We start from the raw sequence: 26,264 nt of genomic DNA on the forward strand, positions 1-26,264 counted from the left end.
AGGCTGAGGTCTATGTGCTTGTTGGCATCACTGTGCAGACACTGTAGTGAGTTTGAGCTGAGCATGGAAGAGCCATTTAAGAAGTGTCATGGAAATGTTACAGGATAAAAAGTTGGGAATTTGGTGCTGATAACTTCCCTCACAAATCTCTTTGTGCTGTATACAGGGTTCCCACACCTTCGGAAACATCAAATTCAAGCACCTTTCAAGGACTTTCAAGACTCAATTCTCTAAAATTCAAGGACCCAACACGGCATAGTTTTAGACAGATCTAGATGAGAATTGATATAATAGGAACTATCCGCTCACAGACAACAATTAAAAAGAGAGGCTTGAATGTGTGAACACTAGATGGTCTCTTGCCTTCTCTACCACAGCACAGCAAAACAATATATTGTAAAATATGTGTAAAGTTAAGCAATCCAGAGACTTATTTACTAGTTGACGAGCTAAGTAAAACATTTTTGAATATATATATTATTATTTTTTGAGAGAGAGGGGAATTCAAGCACTTTCAATGACCCATGTCTATTTTCAAAAACCTTTAAGACCTTGATTTTATTTTCTCAAATTCACAAACTTTCAGGGATTTCAAGGACCCGTGGGAACCCTGTGTATAACATGGGGTAGTGGTGGTCTAGTGGATAGTGAGTTGGACTTGTGATCGGAAGGTTGTGAGTTCGAATCCCGCCTGAAACCACACCACTACTAGTGTGTCCTTGAGTAAGGCACTTAGCCCTCAGTTACTCCAGGGGGAATGTCCCTGTAATTCGTAATTGTAAGTCGCTTTGGATTAAAAGCGTCTGCTAAATGGCAAAATTTAATTATAACATCATGGCATTGGGAAGACACTGTCAGCACACCACCTCTTCATCATAGGTTCATGACAACTACCTATTTGTATTGTTTTTAATATTTTCACCTATACTCGTATGTACTTCCATTTCAACGGATGAAGCCAGAAAAGGTGTGGGGGGAAAAAAGGTTCTCCCATAAATTAAGTGAAAAAAGATGGTGTTAAATTTCAGGTGATGTGGTCGCTTTGTGAGTGTGTGAGAGTTTGTCTGTCTTCAACCTGATTCTCCTGTCACAGAAACAACAAAAGGAAACACAACAGGGACACTTTTTTTTTTCTCAACATGAACTGAGGTGATTTTACTGCATTTCAGGTAACAGACACTGCTTTGTTATTACACTTTTACACCCACAGCCAAGAAGACAAGATATCCTCCATGTCAGTGAACAAGTGATTCGAGTAAACCTTTGAAGGGAGAAAGCTTAAATGAAACAACGAACCAAGCTAGTTCCGCTCAAAGGTTCCAGAATGCAGGTATTAAAAGCACCCAGTTGATGCCGTGGCGGGTAAATACAACACGCACAATGGGTGTAGATGTGATCGACAAAACTGTGGGGGGAGAGAGGGGGGGGGAAGATCCGCAAACATAGAATCACTGGACTGGTTGAGAGTCCTTATTCACTGGATGTCATGTGCTCTGACATTTTGTGTGTCAATTCTAGAATACCGTTAGATGTATTCTAGAATCGAGCCATTCCAGAATACTCTCGAGGCATCGTAGAATCGTAGCCTCTGGTAGGGGGCGAGGAAGCTTGTTACATTTAGACACTACAGGGGGAAACGTTACGCTTTAAGGTCCTTACCAATATGGCCGCCAAACTCTCTCATCTACATGGCGTCGATGAGTAGGACCGTTCCAGTGATGCTATGTCAATGGTGGGGGTCATGTTAAAGGAGGATTAGGCAGACCACGAGGACTCAAGAGGTTTGCCCAACCTTCACTCCTGGGGGGGATGGGGGGGGGGTCGCGCTTTCGTTATTGATTACTTCTAACACCAGTTTTTTCCTTTTGTCCACATTAACTTTTCTTAGTGTTATTTTTCTGCATATGATATTCCGCAAGTCATACACATCCATATAGATAGATGAACTCGGTTTAATGTCAGCATAAAAGGTAAGCTGGGTGACTATATATGAAGACAACAACTACAACTTTCACAGCACTGGCATTGGTTAATTTTTAAATACAGTACTCAAGCATTGTTAGATTAACAAAAATGAAAAAACAGAAACATAATACCCCCCGAAAAAAAATAAGCTACGCAAGTTTGTTTTCCCCCATATAATGTTTCCTTTGTATCAATGGCATGATGTACATATTTGTTTTAACCATACCAAAAAACATCTATCCCAAGGGGAAATTCTCTAAGCGTTATTCACTTTGAATTCCCCTTGATTAGAAATCAGACAGTACCATGCATTTTCTCATTCACTGATTGATTTGATATTGTTGCTTATTCTTTTTCTTTTTTTTTCCTTCTTCTTCATCTTTAAATTCCATCATAAACTATCAATAAATGTAATGTGTTAGGATAGTGTTGTCTTCACATAGACTCAGGTAATGGTGCTTTAGTCGGGTCATTTCTCGGTACACATCCACCCTATTGCATGTTGACAGGTTTCGCAGGATGCAGCGGCGGTCGTGGGGGATTCTGGGTAGGAGGGTCATAGGTCATGGGGGGGGGGGGGGGGGGGGGGGGGGGGTTGGGGAGTGGAGGAGGAGGGTAGGGGGTGTCAGCTCCTAGACGACAGCCTTTGAATCCTTGCAGACCTGAGTGGTGGTGCCTGAGTTAGTCTGTTTAGTGTCCGTCCTCTCTCCCACATGGTTCGTTGCTCTGGAAGAGACCAAAGGACAGACAGGCGTTAGAACAGATCCTGTCCAGGGACTCAAGCCCCACCCACTATCTCTAGGAGGACTACATAACACACCAACAACAACCCTTCCGATTGGTTCTCTGGTCGGTTGTGTCACTCTCTCGACTCTAATCTAACTCTGAGGGAAGAAGAGGCCTTGGGTGAGAGGCAGATCGGAGGGGTCCAGGAGGGGGCGAATGACAGGTTTATACACAAACGCCACCTCTGGTTCAAAGGTCAAAGCTCAAGGAGACAGTTGGGAACAAAACAATATTTACATTCAGATAACACAACCATTAAACCACATGGGGGTACCTCTGGGGTGCAGCCTACCAACATGGGCAGGCTGAACATGTGACTAAAACCTACGCCTGAAGAACAAGCCTTGTTCGAGCCTCTCTAATAGGAGAGAGAAAGAGTACGAGAGAGAGAGAAAGAAAAGAAAATAAGAGATTTTTTAGATTAACTGCCCAGTCAGGTCAAAACATACGGGGGTAGGTCTTCCCATATTTGCCCCCTCTCTCTGATGTATGACGTAAATGGGATGTCAAAAAAGAAAATGGGATGTCAGAAAAGAAAAGAAATGTAAAAAAAAGCAGTTTTTCCTCTCTTTGTTCCAGCTCGCCCTCCTCTTTATCGCCCGAAGATGACAGCGTCTGGAAGAAAACAAGAGCAGCTAACCCCTAACCTAACCTCTTCCCAGGGCACACCTACTATGAAAATACTCTTGAATGGGTTTTTCATTTTCAGTGATTTCCTCTCTGCCTCCAGCTCCGCTGCCCTTTCCACTCTCGTATTTCATTCTCCGATGCCCTCCTCCCTCCGTCTCCCTCCCTCCCTCCGTCATGGAAGGAGAGATGGGAGGGGAGGTTCCAGTGGCTGTGTGCACCCCCCGTGGAGAGAGAGAGCCCTGTTTTCCCACAGCAAGCCCTGTGATCAGTGCTCATGGCCCTGGTCTGGTATGATAGCCATCATGCAAAGTGCGGGGACGGCCCTGGCACTGGGCTGGGGGCTGGTGGGCTCTATGGAAATGCTGCTCTGATGCTTTCCACTTGAGGAAGAGCGTCTGGCGGAAATGTTGAATGCAGGGAGGAGTGTGTGTGTGGGGGTTGTAAAAGGTCTGCAGGACGAGGGATTCACTCACACACTCATTCTGACTAAACCTGTGTGTGTGTGTGTGTGTAATCCTATGCAGTGGCACACACACACCCCTGGACGACAATTAAAGCACAAATATCTTCTCTGTTAAGGTAGAGGGGAGATTCACCTGCCTGTATCTGTATCTGTATCTCTCTCTCTCTCTCTCTCTCTCTCTCTCTCTCTCTCTCTCTCTCTCTCTCTCTCTCTCTCTCTCTCTCTCTCTCTCTCTCTCTCTCTCTCTCTCTCTCTCTCTCTCTCTCTCTCTCTCTCTCTCTCTCTCTCTCTCTCTCTCTCTCTCTCTCTCTCTCTCTCTCTCTCTCTCTCTCTCTCTCTCTCTCTCTCTCTCTTCTCTCTCTCTTCTCTGCCATAACTCGAGTCTACTCAGCCTACAACTCTAATGGCTGAACTAGAGGGGCAACAGAATCATTCAGAATGAATCTCAACTGAACACGGGCCCCTCCAGCTGAGATGGACCACGGCACACATCCACACACAGAGAGCACCATGTGGGATCTCTCCTGACAGTTTACATCAGTTTGCACCAGAGGTCAAACAATACATGTGTGTTTGATATTAGCTAATGCTCATGGCCTTCTCACAATGGGGTGGGGGGGGGGGGGGGGGTTAGCCTGTTAGCCCGTCTCTGGCACAGTACATGTTGGTAAACCGGGGGTCTATGTGCTGCTATAGGCCCCCCACCCCCCGACTGATCTGGGGCGTGATATTTCCGGCTCAGCCTGTGTAGACATTTGACATGATCCATGTTTTTTACCTTGATTGGGCCGTCCACCGTGTCCAGTCCCTGCTCCGACAGCTGTTTCAAGGCACTTAGAGCAGCCTGAGAAGAGAGGGAACAAACAGATGGTCGAGTGAGCGAAAAGGAGGGGAGAAGAAGGGAGGGAGAGAGGGAGGGACGGAGGGGAGTGAGTGTCACCCTTCAGCTGCTTTTCAAATAACACTTACTCTGGGAAACCCCATGCCAACAGGACACTTTCCCCTTCTCTGTCTGTTGTCTTTGGCTCCTTTCCCCTAACTGTTTATCTAGCGTTATTGGGCTAACGTGTGTGTGTGTGTGTGTGTGTGTGTGTTTCCCCCTCAATGTTTATCTAGCGTTATTGGGCTAACGTGTGTGTGTGTGTGTGTGTGTATGTATTTCCCCTCAGTGTTTATCTAGAGTTATTGGGTTAACATTTCCACTTCATGTTTGGCTGTCTGCTTTTTCCTAAGTCAATCACCGTTCCATCTGCATTCCTGATGACTAACAGTAAGTAAGCAGCTTCAGGCCTTACATCCCATAAATCACACAGGCTCAGGGACGCAACGTCAACAACAACAACAACAACCACAACAACACCAACAACACCAACAACAACAACCAACCCCTCACTGCTAACAGACACAACCACGTCTGAGAGGAAGTGACATTGATATGAATAGCCTCCTAGACGAATAGGATACTAGACGTGATGGAAAATTGATTTTCTGTACAGAAATAAACATCGTTGTTTTTGGGGGGAGTATATTCGATTGTGATTAACTGTCGTCTCGACTGGTGTTTTGAATTAAGCTGAATTAGGAATAAACACAAACTTGTCGGTTGTTGTGTTGTGCAATATTCCCATGTAACCCCGTGCGGTTTTCTCAGTGAGCTCTGCAGAGCTCTCCTCTGTAAACAGTCAACAGTCAACACGATGGTTGACACAATTGTTTGTCACATACACACGCACACAACCGTATATCATTTCACGGAGGGAGGCACTGAGGCCAAAATGTGGAGGATATTCCTTGTCTCTATCACTTAAGTGTGTCATATTTACTATGTGGTGTGTGCATGTTTTCTGGGAAGAGGGCTGTTTTTCGCGGGGGTGTAGATATCAGCTCGATGTCCTCAGCGTGGGGTCTGACGGAGCACAGCACGAATCAAGACATCACGACAGGAATGTCAAGGATATGAATGAAGGTTCAACGTTGGACGGACTTGAGAATGGACAGAATCCTATCAGTGTCAACACAACAATCCACTCCTTGAGTGACAAACAGATCTCCAGACAAAGTAGTTGAGCTCTGCTGTCCATAATCTAAGACAGAACCAGACCAGCTCTGAACACAGATACCCCTGGCCTGGGGTCTGGGTCTAAGTGGGCCAAACTGGGCTGGGCTGGGGCTGGGCTGAGCCTAACCAGGCTGCTGATACCTGACACGGACTCTCTCTCCTCCATCCCGGAGATTAGGTCCAGATGTGCTCTCCCTCTCTCTCTCTCTCTCACTCACTCACTCTCTCTCTCTCTCTCTCTCTCAGGATGGGGGGGGGGGGGCTATGGATGGACGGACATAAATCTCACAGCTGAGCTGACACCACCACCCCACCACCACCATCACCACCCCCTACGATGCCATCATCTCCGGGAAGGAGGGAAGGAATGTGAGAGAAAGATACTGGGAGAGTGGGCAACAGCAAGGGGTAAATACGCACAGTCACACAGAGATCAGATCAAATCCAGAAATTGCGGTCTCAGTGTGTGTGTGTGTGTGTGTGTGTTACACTGCAATACCCTCTCTACCCTCTCTCATCCAGTCCTTTCCTTTCCTTTCTTTTCTCTTATCATCTCTCCTCTCCTTCTTCAGTCAGACAGACTAAACCCATACCCACCTTTCCAAGTTAAGGCTGTCAGACAAGTGATGGCCATCAGAGTACGGACAGCGTGTGTGTGTGATGGTGTGTGTGTGGGGGGCGACACTGAAGCTTGGCCAACAATTCAAACATACCACCGTTTCAAGACTAACGAAGACATATGAGGGGAAAAAAACAAGCCCAAAAATACGATTTTTAAGATTATCAGTTCACAGAGTGTACAGTGTTTTTATCTTACATAACCATAAGCCCTCATGTTAAAGCGATTCACACTCCAGCGTACACGATATTGTACATATCCTAATCTATCATTACTGGAGTCTGGAGGAAGATAAGGGTCTTAGGGAGCGCTGCTCCGTGGACGAGTGGGAAACGTGTTGCCTAACAGCGCTTGTACCCGTCACTGACCACTTACCACTGGCTCTTTACTGTACATGGAACAGGCGGACGGCTCATTATCCTCCTCTCCTCTCAGACACGCAATGAGACAGCCTCCCTGTCACTATTGATAATATTCCATTTCCATTTAATATCTGTTTTGAATCCAGAAAGTCTCTTCTAAGAACGGAAAAAGTCATGAGCTTTATCGCCCGCCGCGATCTTGTCAATTGATTGACGGGCCGTCGTGCCAAGGAAACATTTTGTCCTGGAGGAAATTCGACAACGCAAGAAGAGGAAGAATGTGTCTTTACTTCTTCTCGCTACTATAAAGTCTTGCATTTTCATCATAATAAGTCCAATGTCACTAGGAAGAACAGGGGTTTAAATCAGTTTGGACCTGGTGAAAAGTAACCAGGAATCATAATTTATGACAAACAGGTGCAGGACATAACCTAGGCTGTATTCCTCAAACAGAATAACAATCACTGTCAAGAGTCCTGCATCTACAGGTGCTGTGAGCAGTAAGCTCAGCTGTGATTTAGGGTGATTGCAGTGTAAAGTTCATACTGGTGGTCATTATCTACCTCACTGGAGAGCCATGGATCAACTCAGAACTCCTAACAGGAAATTGATGGTGAAAAATGTATTTTCCTTTCTCACCAACGTAAACATTCTTTGAATTTACAGCTTCTAGAAGCGGGGGAGGATTTAGGGATCTAAGGGCGACGTCCAGTTAAATCACTGGAGACACGACAGTTTGGAATGTCTCATACTAGCAGTTTCACTCAAGCTGAAGTTGATAGAAAAGAGACAAAGATAGAGACATATTAGAGGTAAAAAAGCATTATGTGCTGCTGTTTCATAATCGTGCTATTGCTATCGGCTCACTAACAACAGGCTTCTTCATCATCATCATCATCATCATCATCATCATCATCAGGAACCAGTAGTGGGGCCAGAATCTTTAAGATAAGAAGAGACCCAGGATAGACAGATGATTGGAGGTGACCTGATCGCCAGGACAACCTGATAAAAAAAAACCTGGACCTTCTCGTCTCTTCCTCTCCTGTGGCCTATAAATTGCAATCACCAGCCACCAATTACCGGTTGGTGTTGTATTTATCCAATCGATGGGGTCTTCTCCCCTAAGTAAATACCCAGAATCCATCTGTTGGCTGTTGCAGGGGCTGGGATAAACAGCCGTAAATCAGATGGGGTGGCGGTGATGGCGATGGTGATGCTGATATATGGCAGACAGACAGACAGACAGACAGGCAGGCGGGCGGGCGGGCCATCCCTGAGACCGCCAGCCCCTGAGCCCCGCGAGCCCCCAGGCCCTAAGACAAATACTGGGCCTATCTGTGGGAACGGCAGCCAGTGACATCATTATTGTTCTAATGAGATAAGAGGGCCATCGCTGGAGGCGGCCGGGGGGCCGAGGCATCAACACCAGAGTGGCGTGTTTAGTCTGGAGCCACCGTGAGGTGGAAGTGGTCCATCTCTGTCACTGGGGGGGAGAGAGAGAGAGAGAGAGAGAGAGAGATGGAGGGACAGAGACAGAGAGTGAGAGAGAGAGAAAGAGGGGTGCCGCCGAAACCGACCATCACTCCCTCGAAAAAGTCTCTGAAGAGCACTTACTGAGGGACCCCCTTAATCACCCCCTCCTCCTCCTTCTCCCCCTCCTCTCTCTCTCCTCTCACCCCCCACTTTAGATAACAAACCCGGCTTTCACCACCAGAAAAACCCGCGAGCCCCTCTTCTCATACTCTTTTTCCCGACACTTCGGCCAGCGCCGCTACTTCACACGTTCCTTCATTCATTCATCTAAGCCGGGCCGGGCCGGCCCCGCCGCGGTTCAAAGGGCTGGACAAACACTGGAGGAATGTGACAGCCAGGGTCCGAAGGAACGGCCGTGACGTTTGAGTTTCTGACACCGGGGACGAGATGTGCTCCGGGTTTTTTTTCTTCTCTGGGGGGGGGGGGGGGGGGGGGCCTGGGCCCCCGGGGCTGTTAATGGCTTCCCTGATAGAGTTTTCACTTCCTTGAAGCGGCTTAAGAGCAAACAGAGGCTCGTCCCCCCGGGGGGGATGCTCAGTCCAGCCCTGAGGGTCCACCCGTCGTTCTCCAGTGGGAGGGGAGGAGGAGGAGGAGGGGCTGATGGATCGCCCCACATCCCCACAAATTAGCCTCCGTCCCCCAGCCCACCGCTGGAGACTAGAGAGAGAGAGGGGGGGGGGGGGGATCTAGTGAGACATCCTGGCTGTGATGGGAGAGGAGAGAGGGTCTTCAGTCCATCTCCATCACTCAGACCCAGAGAAGCCATCAAAGACACCAGGGAGGTACTAATGAGCTGGAGACCACCAGCACATCACTATGGGAGTGTGAGACAGACAGAGAGAGAGAGAGACAGACAGACAGAGAGAGAGAAAGAAAGAAAGAGAGAGACAGACAGACAGAGAGACAGACAGAGAGAGAGAAAGAAAGAGAGACAGACAGACAGACAGAGACAGACAGACAGACAGAGAGAGAGACAGACAGAGAGAGACAGACAGAAAGAGAGAGAGAGAGAGAGAGAGACAGACAGAAAGAGAGAGAGCGACAGCTACCACACCAACTGTTCCTCTAATCCTAGAAGATCCTAGAAGATCCAGTAGTAGAAAGAGGTAGAGAGAGAGGTCTCTGGGCTGGCTTACCCACCCTCTGTGCCTTATCTGTGCCATCTCTCCAGATAAAGGCCTGTCTGGATTTAGATCTCAACCCTACAGAGGCCGCTCTCCCTCATCTGGGCCGTGCTGTCACGGCGGAGGTGGACGTGGGTGTTTCTAGTCAGGTTCCCAGGCCCTCCGCTAGGCCGTCCCAGCCCCGCCTGGGCTTGACCGCTAATCCTCAGGCCAGGCCAAGAGCATCAGCAGCAGGCTCCCACATCTCCTTTGATCATCCCCCCCCCTCCCCTCCCCTCCCCTCCCCTCCGCTCTCTAACATCATGTGTTTAGACATCCGTCTCATCCCTAGGATGTCGAGGCAGGAGAGGAGACGCTTGGTTTACTCCTCCATTAGGAGTCCAGGCATGGGGGGATTCCCCCTGTCATCTTTGGCTGGTCCAGAGGTCCAGACCGGAACAGGGAGGGCTATCAACCACTCTGCATGTGCGCCGGTGAGTCACACGTACACACACACACACACCTCGTTTGTTTCACGAGCACTCCGATGGGTCCCCACCGGCAGATGAATCGTAACCCAAACTGCTCTCTTTGTTTTCTCGATCGCACAATTCGCCATTCAGCTTTAGCTCCGCACATAACGTGGCCCGCCATCAACCGCACCATAGAAGAGAGTCTGACCGCGAGTTCGAGGGGGGACAGCGGCTCTCCCCCCCCGTGCCAAAGATGTGTTTCAAAGTAGGGAGGAGAGGGGAAGAGAGGAGAAGAAACACGAAACGAAAATGTAAGATGGCCGCTGGGTGAGGATGATCTAAGGGGATGTCTCGTAGACTAAACAATAGTAAGAGTGGATTTCATTTTTTACAGGGTTCTGAGACGTGGGAGAAATGGGGCTGTTGTCAGAGGAGGTCTGGGGCGGGCGGGCGGGCTGGCCGGCTGGCTGGCTGGAGGTATTGTTTTGCCGAGGCCCTGTTCTGTTTTCAAAAGGCCCTATAAAAGCCAGCCGCTGCGATCCCTTCTCTGCTGCTGCAGCAAGGTAACATGGGAGCCGAGGGGACAGAGAATCCCACAGACACTGATCTTGCTCTCCTTTCCTCTCTTTCCTGTGTTCACTCACTCCCTTCTTTCTCCCACCCCATCGTGTCTCCTTCACCCCCCTCCTGTTCTCCCCCCCCCCCCCCTTGTCCCAAACTCCTCTTCTCTCTCTCTCCTCTGTTCATCCCATGGTGTCTCTCCTCTATCCCTCCTCATTCTCATGCTCCTCTTCCTTCCATACTCTTCCCTCCTTTCTTCGTCCTCTAGTCTGTATCCTCTCCTCCCTGGGGTTTCTCCTCCTCTACATTCTTCCCTCCGTTCTGCCCACATCAAAGCCCTGGAGAGGGCTCACCGGCACATTCCTGGGCTGCTCATGAGAGAGTCGGCAACATCGTGTTGGAGTGCGTGTGTGTGTGTGTCTGTGTGTGTGTGCGTGTGTGTGTGTGCGTGTGTGTGAGTGTATTTGAGTAACTATTGGGAGATATGCACTCATCTTCTTCTCTCGCTCAATCCCTCCTTCACTCTATATTTCACATCCAGGGAGAGATCATAAAAAGCAAGAGTTGTGAGATGGATGAAGAGAGAAAAAAAGAGAAGACATCAAGAGATGAATGGCTGTTGTCTGGGTGTATAATGTGGTTAGTTCCACACATCAACAGTCCATATATCCTCAAAACTGCTCAAAAGTGAAATATACAATGCAAGCCAGTGCATTTCTCTAGTTATGAAACCAGCATTGCCCTAAAGAAAAGCTGCCAACATCTTAAAGCAGGGGGTTTGAAACTGCCAACCCATTTCCGGCCCCTCTCCCACTCCCTATTATTATTATTATTATTATTATTATTATTATTATTATTATTATTATTATTATTATTATTATTATTATTATTTAATTATTCTTTCTAGTTGTTTCATACCAATTTAAACTACCCCTTCATACACAATTGAAATAAAAAACACAATTCTATTGAAAACATTTTATTTCGTTTGGTGCAAAATAATGGCACAAGGACAGGTGCTCGAAAATGTGCAGGCAGCGTTTGACAAGAGAGCAGGTTTCACTGCATTATCTGATGCTTGACAGCGAACAACAACGATGTCTCTCTCCAAAATGAAAAGGAAAGTGTGACAGTTTCAAGAAAGACATCGCAGGATTCGTTTGTGGAGTTCAATGGGAACGCTACCTGCCTGACATGCGAGGAAAAAGTCGCCGTTCTAAAGGAATAGAATCTCAAGCGTCGTTACTCAACTAAACACAGAGAACAGTAAAGAACAGAAAGCCAAGAAGGATGCTGATGCTGCGGTGGTGAGTGAGTTCATCGCCAAAGCAAGCCATTCACCGAAGGACAGTTTCTGAAGGATTGCATGTTGCAAGTCGCTGATATTCTATGTCCAGAAAAGAAGAGCTTGTTCAACAATATCTCTCTATCGCCAAACACAGTGGCAGAGCCGATTAGCGAGTTATCAAGTGACATTGATGATCGGTCACGTGACAAAGCTAGAGCTTTCACTACATACTCTGTGGTGCTGGACGAAAAGCACAGACAAAACCGACAATGCACAGCTAGCCATTTTCATCAGGAGCATTAATGACCAATTTGAAGGGGCAGAAGAGTCACTCGGTTTGTGTCCAATGCACGGCCGCGTACCACAGCCGAGGGATATGCTATATTTCAGCAGCTGTGAGCATGCTGGTTTGCCATGGAACAAACAGACTGGTAGGCATTACCACGGATGGAGCCCTGTCCATGACAGGCCAAAAAAACAGACTGGTAGCACTGGTACAAAGAAAGTTAGAGGAGGATGTGGAGAGTGTCCCAAGTGTGTTGCAAATCGAACTAATTGACTTGCAGTGCGATAGCGACCTAAAAACAAAATTCAGAGAGGCACAGGGAAAAGTAGACATGACTGGACAATTTGGGAGAGAGAATGACCTCCATCCTTCCCAGAGCTGTCCATAGTGTTCCGGCTGGGTTATGTGGGAGAAACCTTTTCTCGACTACGAACGCAATAAATGCAAGTACAAGTAAAGACTCAGTGACTGCCAGGTGTCTGGCGAGAAATAGATCAATAATAAAGGAAGGAAAAAGAGATTTGCACTAACTGTTAAAAATGAATGTTACATGTATAGAAAACTGCTGTTCTTTAAATGAAATATGAAGAAAAAAAAGTTTGTATGCCTAATGGCCTACGTTTTCTTGTAGTATTTGAAGTGGCCCTCCTATGAGATGACAATACCAGCAGCGGCCCCAAGCCGATTTGAGTTTGAGACCCCTGGCGTAAAGTATCAAAGCAACACTGCCCTAACAACAAAGGTGGGGTATCTAATAGTCTCTAATACTCCCCTGCTGTTTAACATTATCAACAGATATCTCAATGCAAGGGTGAGAGACCATTCTGATCATTCTCCGAGCATGTTGACCGTCTAAACTCTAAATAGTATAGAGAACAGGGGAGGCTGGTGGAGGTAGTGGTGGTCTAGTGGATAGTGAGTTGGACTTGGGATCGGAAGGTTGTGAGTTCAAATCCCGCCTGAAGCCACACCACTACTAGTGTGCCCTTGGGTAAGGCACTTAGCCCTCAGTTACTCCAGGGGGAATGTCCCTGTAATTCGTAATTGTAAGTCGCTTTGGATAAAAGCGTCTGCTAAATGGCAAAATTAAAAAATTACAATTAAAAATTAGGTAGAAATCAGAGGACGGGTTCATTGTAAGGCATTGAATGGAATGAGGAATGGGATCCAACGCGTGTGCCACCGTCCAAATCCACATTTGATAACCATCCCTTATTCCATTTCAGGCATTAGTGACTTCTACCTCCAGCAGCCTCCCCCTGATAGAGAACAGAGCCAAAGAAGCTACTGACAATACAACACAACACTGTTTACTAAATAAATAAAACCCACATTGTGTGTTGTTGTATGCGAGTACATCCGTGTGTGTGTGTGTGTGTGTGTGTGTGTGTGTGTGTGTGTGTAGCCCCAGTGTGGTGATCAGAATTCCAGAGGCGGGTGGTGTCAGGGCTCAGATGCACGTTGACGGGTGGGTAATGGCCGCAGGGCTCCCCGGGGGAGCGGGGCTGCGCTGACATGGGAAGCCATAAATAAGAGCCCGGGGCGCAGCGCCATGTCATGCGTCATTTAGGTCGGAGAGGCCTGCTTTATCCCCCCGTCACCGGGCTGCTGAGCATGGGCACCTCCCAGGGCGTAACACCAAACACATGGGCAGAGACGGAGAGGGCAGAACACCTCCGCATACCACAGGGCCCTACCTCTGTCAGCATATCTCTGAGTTAAAACAGAGCTTTTAAAGGGATAGTTCACTGGAAGGAAAAAAAAGAATTACTGTTATTAACCAACACACGTTCGATTTTTTTGGGGGAGTGGAACTAGACTACTAACAAACAAACTAGACCTTTGTTTCCGTGTTACTATTAATGGGGTGGTTCAACTACAACTACTTCAAATTAAAGTTGATCGACTAATAATGATCTTACTGCACTGCAGTCGGATAATGTTTCACAACCACCGACATCTTTTCAAACAGGGGTGACTTCAGCTTCATTCTGCCTTGTGGCAGGTTGGATGTTGTTCTTGCTGGACGCCTCAGGCTCCCTCTGGGGAATGTCTGTCCGGCATGTTTAGTCCATCAAGGCCAGTCAGTGAAGGATGTTTCCCAATACTTCACCTCAACTGACACATGGTTTTATTAGGGCCATTTCCTGTGTGTTGGACACACACAGAAAAAGGCTACATTTGATCAGATTCAAGGCCTGTTTTCGAAACAGGGCTTCTCCTTGAGTGGACGACAATCAGGACAACCGTGTTTGATCAAACTGAAATGTATTCATTTATTCCAAGGATGAATCAGAGGCTGAATAATGCATCTGTGATGGGAATTGTGTAACGCGGCTGCATTAAAAATGCATTAGTAAGACGACTGCCGCCAAAGACACTCGAGAAAAGAGACGACCCTGAAGGTCGGAGCGGTCTGCTGAACATCACCGAGGAATGTGTAAAGATGACCAGCGAGGATGCTTTTTAGTTGATTGGTCACTGCACACATACATTCCCTCCCCAAGTCCCCCCCACAAACCCACACACCCCCTTCTGTTCACTTTGTGAGTCACCGAACATCACAAACCACCTTTGGAAAAGAATGAGCCATGGAGAAAGTAATGTTTTTATTTGGTTGTATCATCATCGTCATCGTGATGACATCAAATCAGATCTTCCCAAAATAAGTCCAGATTAAGAGACCAGATGCTTTCAACACCGCAGATCCGGTCAGACCTGAAATATCACACAGTCATACAGGATGATTCACTTCCTAAAGCTTCCACTTCCAGTTAATAGCAGAGCAGCCGTGAGTGTTATCAGAGGGAACACCCCTTGCCTGTTGATTGTGGTCGGTGATTAACTTCTCTTATCAGGTCTCCCTGGTGACATCACACGTCTTCGACATCACCTCATCGACACCTGCAGGGATCCACTTTTCCACCCCAGAGGGGGGGGGAAGCTTGCATAATTCCATCTCGTTCCCATCTGATGGATGGCCTTGGCGAGGTATGGAAAAGCTGTGGGAGGAAAAAGCTGCCTCCGAGCGCTCTGCTGCTATCAGCGATGAGATATCACTACCGACTGTCCCAGTTGACTGTGGATCAACCCCTGGCTATGCTAGGTCCCTCGGGAAAGGCTACGGCCAGCACTTGGACAAGCTTTTGAGTGCTTGTGGTTTTACGGCCCATTTTCCTCGCTTTTGTGCAGAACATAGCACCCTGTTTCGCAGGAAGGTTGGCCAATTCTCGTCCTGCAAGCGTTTTGCGCTCTGCTGGATACAGATGTTTTTGAATTGACGGTCAACTCCTTAATTGACGGTTACGGTTAGGCATGACTCTTCTAGAGATGCCTCCTTTTGATTCTTCCTCCGTTCGCTGAGCCTCATCCGAATCAAGGATCATCTAAGTATGAGGAGGAGTTCAACGGAGGAGACGCTGACAGCGAGGCTCGCAAGCTATCCGGCCCTCGCCTCGTTGCCCCCTCTCGCGCTGATCTCGTGAAGAGTGGGTTCGCTGGATAAAAAGCCACGTGTCTGTAGAGACTTAAGTGCCCTCAGTCTGTACAGAGTGATTGAATAGGTGAATAGCTACACAAGAGTGTGTGTCTCCTAGTGAGGGATCTCCTTCAGATAACCTGGGGGTTATCATTTGTTTTCCCTAGGTTTCCCCACTGCTCCTCTTCCATCTCTCTCGGGGGGGGGGGGGGGGGGGGGAGGGGGGGGAGATCCCATCCTGGTACACTAAGCCGGGTTTCCCTCCACTTTTCTTTTCCTCTCCCTTCGTCCTTCCCCCTTTATCGTTTCCCCTCCATTCTCTCCCGTCAAAGGAGATCCCATCGGAGCGTGACAGGTGGGAGAGATACAGTTTAATGTAATTAGCAGGGGGGGAGGCCTCAGTGTGGCCAACAGTTGGCCAGGGGTGATAATGCAAATGCGGCAAGCGGTTATCACCTCCGGGCTGTCATGTTTCTGTGCGGGGACGGTGGAACAAGACCCATTCTATCACTGAAACCCGGGCTGTGCCACACCGACGCTCAGAAGCCGGGGCCCCTTAATCACTTCCTACTCATTTGCATGGATAATAAACGGAGTGGGGGAAGATTACCGTTGGACTATATCAATCACTGTGTGGATATCAGGCTGGGATGTCACCCCGCGTGCTCGTCTTGTTGTTATCTGTCGACGGCAGGGAGCTACATTTAGGAATCAATTATCTCGCCGTCGGAAAAGGGAAAGAAAGCGGGCCTCCGAAATACCATCAGGCAGAAGAAATAAGCCTGTTGGTGTGATGACGCGACGTCTTATCTGAGTTGGGACGATCTATCTGTCCATCTGTCCTGCTGGGTCTCTCGTAATGACTACAGGTGGGGCTCTGTGAGGAGGAGCGAGAGGAGAGGAAAGGAGAGATTAAAGGGGGAGGAAAGGACAGATGTAATAGGAGCAGAGGAGGAGAGACTGGAAGGATGAGGAGGGAGGAAAGGGGGAAGAGGGAAGTAAGAGCCTCCCTGTGACAGCCTTTCCACAGACGCTAATCCCCCACCTTCAGCTGCAAGCTGTTTAAGTGTGTGCAGTGTGTGTGTGTGTGTGTGTGTGTATGTGTGTGTATGTGTGTGTGTGTGCGTGTGTGTATATTTGTCTGTCTGTGTGTGTATATGTGTGAGTGTGTGTGTGTGTGTGTATGTGTGTGCGTGTGTGTATGTGTGTGCGTGTGTGTATATATATGTGTCAGTAAGTGTGTCTCAAGGAAACGATAGTCTGGTAACTGGAGAGTATCTGCAGGCAGACGGCGTTTTACACCTCCTTCCTCCCGTGTCATCGTCCACAGCCCACCCCCCGCCAAACCCCCCGCACCCCCCACCCCCGTTTTCCCTTTTTTTATTTTTTTACCACCTCTCACACACGTGGGACACGCCTGTAAAATGCTTTGCAGTGTTGTGTAACGAGCTGCCAATCCCACAAGGCCTGTGACCATCTCTATTACCCAGCATGCTCACTGGGCCGGGCCATTGGACGACCCCCCCCCCCCCCCCCCCCGCCCCCGGCCCAGACTCCCCGCAGCACAGTTGGAGCCCACAAAACACATGTATGAAACCCATCGATGAAGACCCCTTGCTGTGAGCCCCTTTATGTGTTATGAACAACTTGACTGGGTTGCCGAGGAAACCAAGTGGTGTAATACTGAGACAGGGCTTGGATGACATATGTTTACCGAAAACAATAAATTCCACTGCGCTTATATCAGGGGCCTAGCCACTCTGGTTAAGGTCCCTCCAACTCTACTTAGTCTTCTGACGGGCAGGTCTAAGGTCTGTGTAAGTGGGTAAAGATGGCCTTTACACTGGGAAATACACACTCTCACGCACCGAAAAACATGTGTTCTTGTTAAAATGTTAGTATAATGTTATTATGATTATGATAGTTTTAAAGGCATCGTGCACGTCACCGAGCGTTTCGGCAAAACAATCTGGACGGGAACAAAGCTCTGTTTTGGGTTCCCTCTTCCTGGACTGAGGCGAGCCAGGGTCGAACGCCGTCACCCTGGTAATGTGCACTAACACACCTCGGATCCTGAGACACGGGCCTCCTACTCAGGACCTCCAAACACATCACACAATCTTCCACAAAGCTGGCATTGACTGAACCAAAGCAGGAAGGAATGAAATGTCAACCCATTTCAGAAAGGAGATGAGTTTTGTTCAGCAATGAAAAAAAAGAAGAAAAAAAAAGAAAAAAAGGTCACAACGACAGAATGAACATGAAAGTATTCTCAAATTGAGTGACAGTTTGTGTGCAGACTGCAGCTCGTGTTTTATTTTCCAATATACCACAGCCTTCCCCCTTTCTTCTCCACCTTATTCTGTCTGTAGGAGAGAGAGAGAGAGAGAGAGAGAGAGAGAGAGAGAGAGAGAGAGAGAGAGAGAGAGAGAGAGAGAGAGAGAGAGAGAGAGAGAGAGAGAGAGGGAGAGAGAGAGAGCACTGGCCCTCTCTGCACTCAGGTTTTTTACGAGCCGCCTCACACGTTTTTACAGCATGGCAAACAGTCAGTAAACACCAGGCAGGCGCTGTGCTTTAACACGTGATTAGGACACAGCTAATTAGATTGTGGACAGTAAAACTGTGAGGAAAAATCGAAAAAAAAACACAAAAAAATGGGAAAAAAAGAAAGCTGGGAGCAGAACTGACGGACGGACGGACGGACGGTTTCAGGTAGAACTACAGACGGAGGAGCGGTGGCTGGACAAATTAGCAGAGGAAGGGTTTTTAGTTTCTGTTGCTCTCTCTGTAGTGAGCAGACTTCAGAAGTACAGAGAGAGAGAGAGAGAGAGAGAGAGAGAGAGAGAGAGAGAGACCCCCTTCACTAACCCCCCACGTCCTCCTTCCCTCCTCCCTACCCCCTCCATCCATCCCTCCATTCTTCTTTCTCTCCTCCTATCAGGGGTCAGGGTACTAATGGAGGACCTCCTGGCCTTGTGCGCCTCTGAAAACATTCCCCCTCTCCCTGTCCTCTTATAAATCAAACGGGCTCCTTTCAGAGTGGCCAGCGTCCTCTGTGATGTCCAGGGGCATGTCTCATTTCAAAGTCCTCTGGCTGGCTCACACGGTTACACGTTTACTCTCTGGGCACGACATGGGGCACAGCAGAGAGAGGGAGGGAGGGAGGGAGAGGGAAAGAGACAAAGACAGAGGTGAAAGTAAAAGGGAGAGAGAGAGAGAGAGGGGAGAGAGACAGAGAGGGAGGGGAGAGAGAGGGAGAGGGAGGGGGGGGGGAGAGAGAAAGCCAAAGGGCCTCCTAGAAATGTTTATTTAATAACTTTACTGAATTAGGACTTCCTTCAAGAAAGTATTTACAATCAATCCCAACATTCTGGCAAACGGAACATTAAATCATACTGCTCAGATCTAGGGAACATCCTTCTACAATAACCGACATGTACTGAGGGAGGGGGTGAGAGCTACTCACACACACGGCGTTATGCAACTATGAAATTGCAATCACAACATAATTTCCCCCTTCCCTTCATGGTATGGTGAAGCACATGTATAATATATGGGAAAGTGGCAGTTGAGATAATGACATTCAGCGGCTTCATTGTGTCTTCGCATAAATAACATAAAAAAAAAAAAAAAGCCAGATTAGTTACATATGCATCCGAGGCTCGTACGTGAGTGTTTACCTAACTACAGGTTATGTTGTTACACATACAACACAGCCCTCCCCACACACGCCATATGAACAATGCTAAACACACTTAATCAAAACCAGTGGTGGATATAGAGCTCAAAAGCTTCGTTTATATGCTGAACAGGGTGGAGGGGGACCAACAAGAGACTCTCCATAGTTGTTCTAATCTAGATGCTACAGGTCTATCCCACACAAAACAAATCGCTTGAAAATGGAAGCACAAAGAGAACAGCAGACGATCGAACAAAGAGCCTTATCTAACCGACACACAACCTGACAATGATAATCAATGAATTCTAGCGCTCTTAATGGCATAAGGCTTCATTGACCGTCTCGCCGGATCTGATCTTCTCTGGGCTCGATGCTCTTCCCTCTTGTCGTTTTGGAATCGCAGAGCGTGATTATGATTATGGCTTCCATGTGAATGGGTTTTCCTTCACCAGCCAGAACATGCAAAGGATAGTTAATCTGGGCTTATAAACCTGCCATGCATGCATCTCATTGTTATTGTTTCCCCCCTCTTGGCTCTCCGATTTCCTGTCACATTTAGAGAGTGCCAGTGTGGTTTGCTTAATCTATCTTTATCTCCTTGAAATGCAAAAAGTGAATCAGCATGCAAAGAGCGAGGGGGGAAATGGGGGGGTGAATAAAGAAGAGAGTGAAGTGACTTTCTTTATTTGGAAGATCACACTGTTAAGATGAGCACGATGAGCGCGCACACACACACACACGCACAGACACACGCACACACACACACACACACACACACACACACACACACGGCACGGCACGGCACGCACGGACAGAGTGAAAAGCAAAGCTGCCTTGTGTTTGCTTAAGCCGCAGGAGTGTGTGACACCTCGGTGGTAATCGGTGTTAACCCCCGACGTGGCCGCTGTCGCGGGGCGTTTCACGATGTCTGGCCTGTGAAGCCTGAGAATGTGTTAACGTCCAGATGAGAGGGGCTGGGCAGGGGGGGGGTCTAGACAGACAGAATAACATTCCCCAGTCTCCACGCTCATCTCCATAACACACGGCTCAGCGAGGCGACCGTTACTGACCGGGGGGGGGGGGGGGGGGTTGTGGCCCCCCACTAATGAACCCCCGGACAGGGGTCTCTCTCTATGGTGCTGATGTGTGTGTTTAGAGCGGCGGTGGGCAAGGTGGGACCATTTGGGGCCTGATTAATGACTGTAAGAGACGGAAAACAAAGAGTTAAGTTCTGTGGTTGTGAGTTGCCCAGAAGGTGGTTGGCAATAGGCAGAAATACTGGCCCTTGTTCCTCTTACTTCACCCTGAACAGTAGGGCGATGTGCCAATGATATTTTTCAAGGGCACAGTTTCGTGAGGACAGGCCTACGGTTGTCAGCCTGTCACAGAGAGGTGAGTGATAGCATGTCATTTGGGGAAAGACATCCTCTAATCATATTGTGTGCGAGGGAAATAAAAAACAACTTTTACAAATGAATAAATCTAAGTATCTGGGGGATGGGGTTTCATAAACTTCTGGAAAGCAGCAACAGAGGATAATTATAACAAACAATACCGCTCATTGTGCCGCGTGTGTGTGTTGTGTGTTGTGTGTGTATGTGGGTGTGTGGGTGTGTGTGTGTGTGTGTGCGCGCCTGCAATTACTGTCAGCGTGTGATTTGCTGCCGGAGCACTCCGCGATGATTAATACTGGAGAAGCTCTCAACCACGAGACGTGTGTCACATATCAAATTAAAAAGGAGCGTTTAAGACTCGAGAGAACACAACTGGAACGCTTGCACAATGGCCGTGCATTGTGTGGGCCAGGAACGAGGAGTCTGACAACGTCAATGTTAGTTTGTGCCTCTGCGAGCGGAGTCTGTGAGCGGAGGGTCTGTGGATGGTGGTCCAGGGAGCTGTGGAATAGGAGACCACGCAACAAAACAACTGTGTAAAAAAATCCCCCCCCAAAAATCAAGAGCTTCCTCAAGGCCCATAAAGGGGAATATTCATTCCAGCTCTCCCTCCTACCTCGCAAAAGAAGGGACAAATATTGTGGTTTTTTCCCCCTTTCCTTGTGTGCTAAAACTCCAATATAGTCTTATAGACTTGTGCAAAGACAACGGGGCCGTAATGGAGAAGTGTGCACAAGTGCTTCCACATGCTCCTTTTTCTTCTCAACACCGAGATGACTCGACTGAATCAAATCCTAAGTGAGGTGTTAAACTTCAAATAATCCCGTGGTGACAGAACCGACATGTTGTCAGCAGGTGATGACAAAGCGGGGGGAAAGATAAAATACCCTTCTCTCCCTTATCTCGGGAGACCTTTTCAACAAGCGTATTATCACTCGGTATCAAATTACATTAAGTTAATGAGACACAGACCTCTCCGTTAAAGGCCTATTGTGGTTAAGCTGGCGCGTTAGCTAGCAGGCTAGCTAGCTAATGACATCTGTTGATCTGTTGATGAGTGTCACCCTCAGGGGGGGGGGTAATCGTTTGGAACCAAGTGCCAAACTCGGCAGCAGCTCGGCTAACCTGTGAAATCACACACCTAGCGTTAACAGCCCAAAGGACTGGCAATGGCCACTGGCAAAACATCTCAGAGCTGTTGGCACTGGGGTGATAATGAATGTAACACCTTCACCTGCATTACAGCTATTATAATGTGCTGGGGGTAAAGAAACAATGAGGGGAAAATCATTAGGCTACTTTGTGAACACACACACCCCCACATACCCACACTCATTCACTCACACTCACACACACACACACACACACACACACACATACACTCTCACTCACTCACTCACTCACACTCACACTCTCACTCACACACACACACACCCCCACATACCCACACTCATTCACTCATTCACTCACACACACTCACACACACTCACACTCACACACACACACACTCTCACTCACTCACTCACTCACTCACTCACTCACACACTCACACACACACACACACACTCACACTCTCACATTCTCACACTCTCTCTCACGCACGCACGCACACTCACACTCACACACACACACACACACTCTCACTCACTCACTCACTCACACTCACACTCACACTCTCACACTCTCTCTCACACATGCACGCGCACGCGCACGCACACGCACACACACGCACACACCAGGGTTTCCGTTAACCGGTAATTCCCGGACTTTGTCCGGTAAAAGTTGTTGAAGTCCGACAAATTGAAAACTCGTCGGACATAAATGTCCGGTGAAAATAATTCCCTCTAAGCACAATTTGAATACAATTCGCTAAAGTTCACATTCTGATTCCTTCTATTTTAAAAAAGACGAATATATAGGCTATGTATTTATTTTATTATGATATGATTTGACACCGGCATGATGATGACTCCTAATGTGTAGGCTGCCTATGCGAAACAGCGGTTGTTTCCGGTGTGCGCTATAACTCGTGCACAATCGAGTCGAGGCAGAGAGGAGGATAGCGATGTTTCTCTCTGTGATAGTGTGATTATGCAAGCCTTTTCTAAAAGGGATGAGAACCCGATTGTTTCAGCTTCTCCCAGGGAGAAAGTGGTAGAGTTACCATCCTCCCCGAGTCCTACCATACCATCCGCTGACAGCCTATCTCTGCCTGTAACCGGCGAGCGATTGCGTGTCGCTCAAGTAGCTGATCAGTCATTAAACAAATGTTTTTTACATGCAGCTAGTGAGGAATCTGAAATAGGGGGCAACGTAGTTTATTTCCTTAACGATGGGATATTAATGCGTAAATGGTCTCCTCCTAATGCAAATGGTTGTGAGTGGAATACTGTAAAACAAGTGGTTGTGCCTGTGGGTTATAGACAACAGGTGTTATCTGTAGCACATGAGAGCCAGTGGTCAGGACATTTAGGTATAACTAAAACTTATCAGCTGATATTGAAACATTTCTTTTGGCCCGGACTGAAGGCGGATGTTGCCAAGCACTGCCGCTGTTGCCATACTTGTCAGATGGCGGGTAAGCCTAATCAATCCATTCCACCCGCACCATTGCATCCCATTCCTGCTATAGGGGAGCCATTTGAACGTGTAATAATTGATTGTGTTGGACCTTTGCCTAGGACTAAAAGTGGAAGTCAGTATTTGCTTACTATGTGCGCTGCTACTCGTTTTCCCGAAGCTGTTCCGTTGCGTAACATATCAGCCAGCTCAGTGGTGAAAGCTTTAACAACGTTTTTTTTCCACATTCGGTCTTCCTCTTGTTATACAATCTGACCAGGGCACTAACTTTCAGTCTAAGCTTTTCAAACAAGCCCTAAGAACGTTAGGGGTACGATGTCACGCCAGAAGCCTACATGCTTGCACTGTTCAATAAAATGTTATACATCTAGACATTGTGGTATTTCTTTATATACGTATCCCAGCCTGCCTATTGTTTCTCAATAAACAGTTATGTTCTCCTCATTGACATACTCCCGAGTCCGATTAAGTATGATTTGACAGGCAGCTAAACGAAATGCCTTCCCAACCAGCGAGACCTGGTTATAGAAATGACGTTGTTTTATTGATAAAAAAAAAGGGTAAAACTGGAAAGAGAAAATAGAAAACTCACATTAATCCCAAACAATTTAACAAACTTCAGTTAACGTAATGTGGAGTCTGTTCATTGATCGATGCTGTCTGTTCAGTTCCCAGTGAGGCGCCCGTTCAGCGCTGGACATAATGGCATAGCGCGCATCAGTGGCGGATACAGAAAGTGGCTGATGGGTAGGCCTGGAAAAATCTGGGTAGGCCTGAGTGAAACTCATCACCGCACGTTTTAGACCTATGTATGAGCAGCCAGATGGATGGAACACAACCGGGCTCGCGATCATAGGCGCCGATTTATGTTTCTGCCCGTGGGTGCTCGAAACATTTGGGTACGACCAACACGCATGCACACACACGCACACACACGCACACGCACGCACGCACACACGCAAAATATTCGCAGGGACTGGAGGAGATCACTATGCAGACCATGAAACGAACGGAAAATAAATAAAGTACCTGTCTACCCAGAGAATGCAACGGACAGCCAAACAAGTTATTATAATACACACACGCAAGGCATTCAAGCGCACGCAATAGTCAATGAATTAACCAATAACCATCAACTATGGAGGACCAAGTATAGAAATTGTAATAAGAAATGCCTGTATTATCATTTGCAAGCTTTTAACTGTGGGTGTTGACAGTCCAGTGCAAACCGAAAGCTCAAGTTGAATCATACATGTACCTGGCTCGGACCAGTTGTGATCCATCATTTTATTACAAAACCTAACGCTGCTTATTAGGGGATTTACGTAAACTGGTGTATACACATATTGTTGTGTAAAGTTGTGTGCTTCTATTGTATTATATTATTATATCCAGTGAAGGCATACACAATGTTGTTCCACACAAATGTTTCCCTCTTCGTTTTAATCTTGGAAAGTCTCATAAAAAATATACTTCACCGAACTATTACAGCGCTGTCTCGGACTCTCCGCACGTCGGCGTGTGGCGTCATCATCTGTTATTGTGAATAAATAAGATTTCTAGACAAGGCCTGGTCCAAACTTTCATTATTTTCACTGACTTCCAGACGTGGCTTTTTAAGAAAGCGGGCCAATGTTAGCTGTTTAGCCATCGTAGCGCGCACACTGAACTAGTCAAGGTCAACTGAACAATCAGAGTAAACGTAAAAGAGGAAGCAATGTAAACGTAAGAGAGGAAGTTGAATATTATTAGTATTAATACATACTTTTAATCATTTCCAAGACAAAACTATTCACATTACAGTTAGTTAGTGAAAATTAAACTTTAAAAATATGTTATTATAAAAAAATATGTATTTTTATGAATCTGACTGGGTGGGCCAGCTGTCAATCTGGGCGGGCCTAGGCCCACCCAGGCCCACCCATAGATCCGCGCCTGGCGCGCATGCGAATCATGTTATATTATTATATATTATATAGCTCGCATCTAATCGTATCGGATGAGAAATAGACATTAAATGGCATATATAGGCCGCTACACAACAGTAATCACCGCGACAAACAGCTACATTAGATTTTTTTATTTTATTTTTTATTTTTTTTAAAAAATATTTTAATATGATGACCGGAATATATCACGTTTGTCCGGTAAATCGAAATCTTCCCGGACACGATGTCCGGCGGCAATTTTTTCTAACGGAAACCTTGGCACACACACACACACACACACACACACACACACACACTTCCTCAAACTATGCTCTTCTCCCTCTCTCACTTAGTGGTCATACAGTGTCAACTCCTCATCAAAGACAGTGTAGAACAATGTCTAGCTGAGAGATTAGTTTTTACACGTAAGCTCTCCAGAAACATGCTTAGGCGGCTTAGCTTAATCTAAAAAGACCTAGGCTGACTTTCCACTCCTCTATACTGCTTACCTCTGAGCTATGTACATTGGGCAGGGCCATTCGTTAATACGTGTCCCTCACAGCGGTAGCCATCAGTGTCGTTTCGGCACTTTCTGAAGTGTAACGCGGAGCGACACGTACACCTAGTCGTATACGTCCGTTCATGGTTCATGGCTGTTCGTTCCCTCCAGCCAGCCGTGTTCTAAGCTGACTTCTGTAAGTCTGTAAGACTTGACAAAGGCTACGGCCGAAACCGTTGTCAATTAAAATACACTTTTGCATCTGGAACTAGAGTGTGCGGCTTCTACTTCATTCTATAGTATTCTGCTCTGTTGCCAGCACCGCGCCCAAGTTTTCTGCGGTGTGCGTTCTCTTTTTTTTTTTAATAAGCTGACTTCTGACCAGGAGACAACAGGACAATGAGTCACATGTAAATGCAGGCTGGCCACATGTAATGAGATCACCTTGGAACGGCCGCCAGCGTCCATGGCGAGGAGCGGGTGGTGGGCCTGGACGGTAACTCATAGCACTCGTGTAACGTGACCCAAATCCCAGGTCGTGACGTCACAGTGAATTACGGCATGACTGACGAATC

At 47.3% G+C, this 26,264-nt stretch overlaps 1 protein-coding gene across 4 annotated transcripts in view; it reads right to left on the minus strand.

Annotated features, from left to right (window-relative positions):
* Positions 1 to 2,267: 2,267 nt before the first annotated feature.
* Positions 2,268 to 26,264, minus strand: part of stau2 (staufen double-stranded RNA binding protein 2) — a 97,907-nt gene continuing 73,910 nt past the window's right edge. For all 4 annotated transcript variants that reach the window (XM_080542940.1, XM_080542939.1, XM_080542938.1 and 1 more), the window contains exons 14-15: positions 4,623 to 4,688; positions 2,268 to 2,691 (exon numbers count right to left, since the gene is read on the minus strand). In XM_080542940.1, coding sequence (XP_080399066.1) covers positions 2,656 to 2,691; positions 4,623 to 4,688 — 102 coding nt within the window. In that variant the 3' untranslated portion in view covers positions 2,268 to 2,655. The remainder of the gene's footprint in view (positions 2,692 to 4,622; positions 4,689 to 26,264) is intronic.

The sequence above is a fragment of the Nansenia antarctica genome (genome assembly GCF_963989245.1).
Source record: "Nansenia antarctica genome assembly, chromosome: 12".
In the NCBI taxonomy this organism is placed as follows: domain Eukaryota; kingdom Metazoa; phylum Chordata; class Actinopteri; order Argentiniformes; family Microstomatidae; genus Nansenia; species Nansenia antarctica.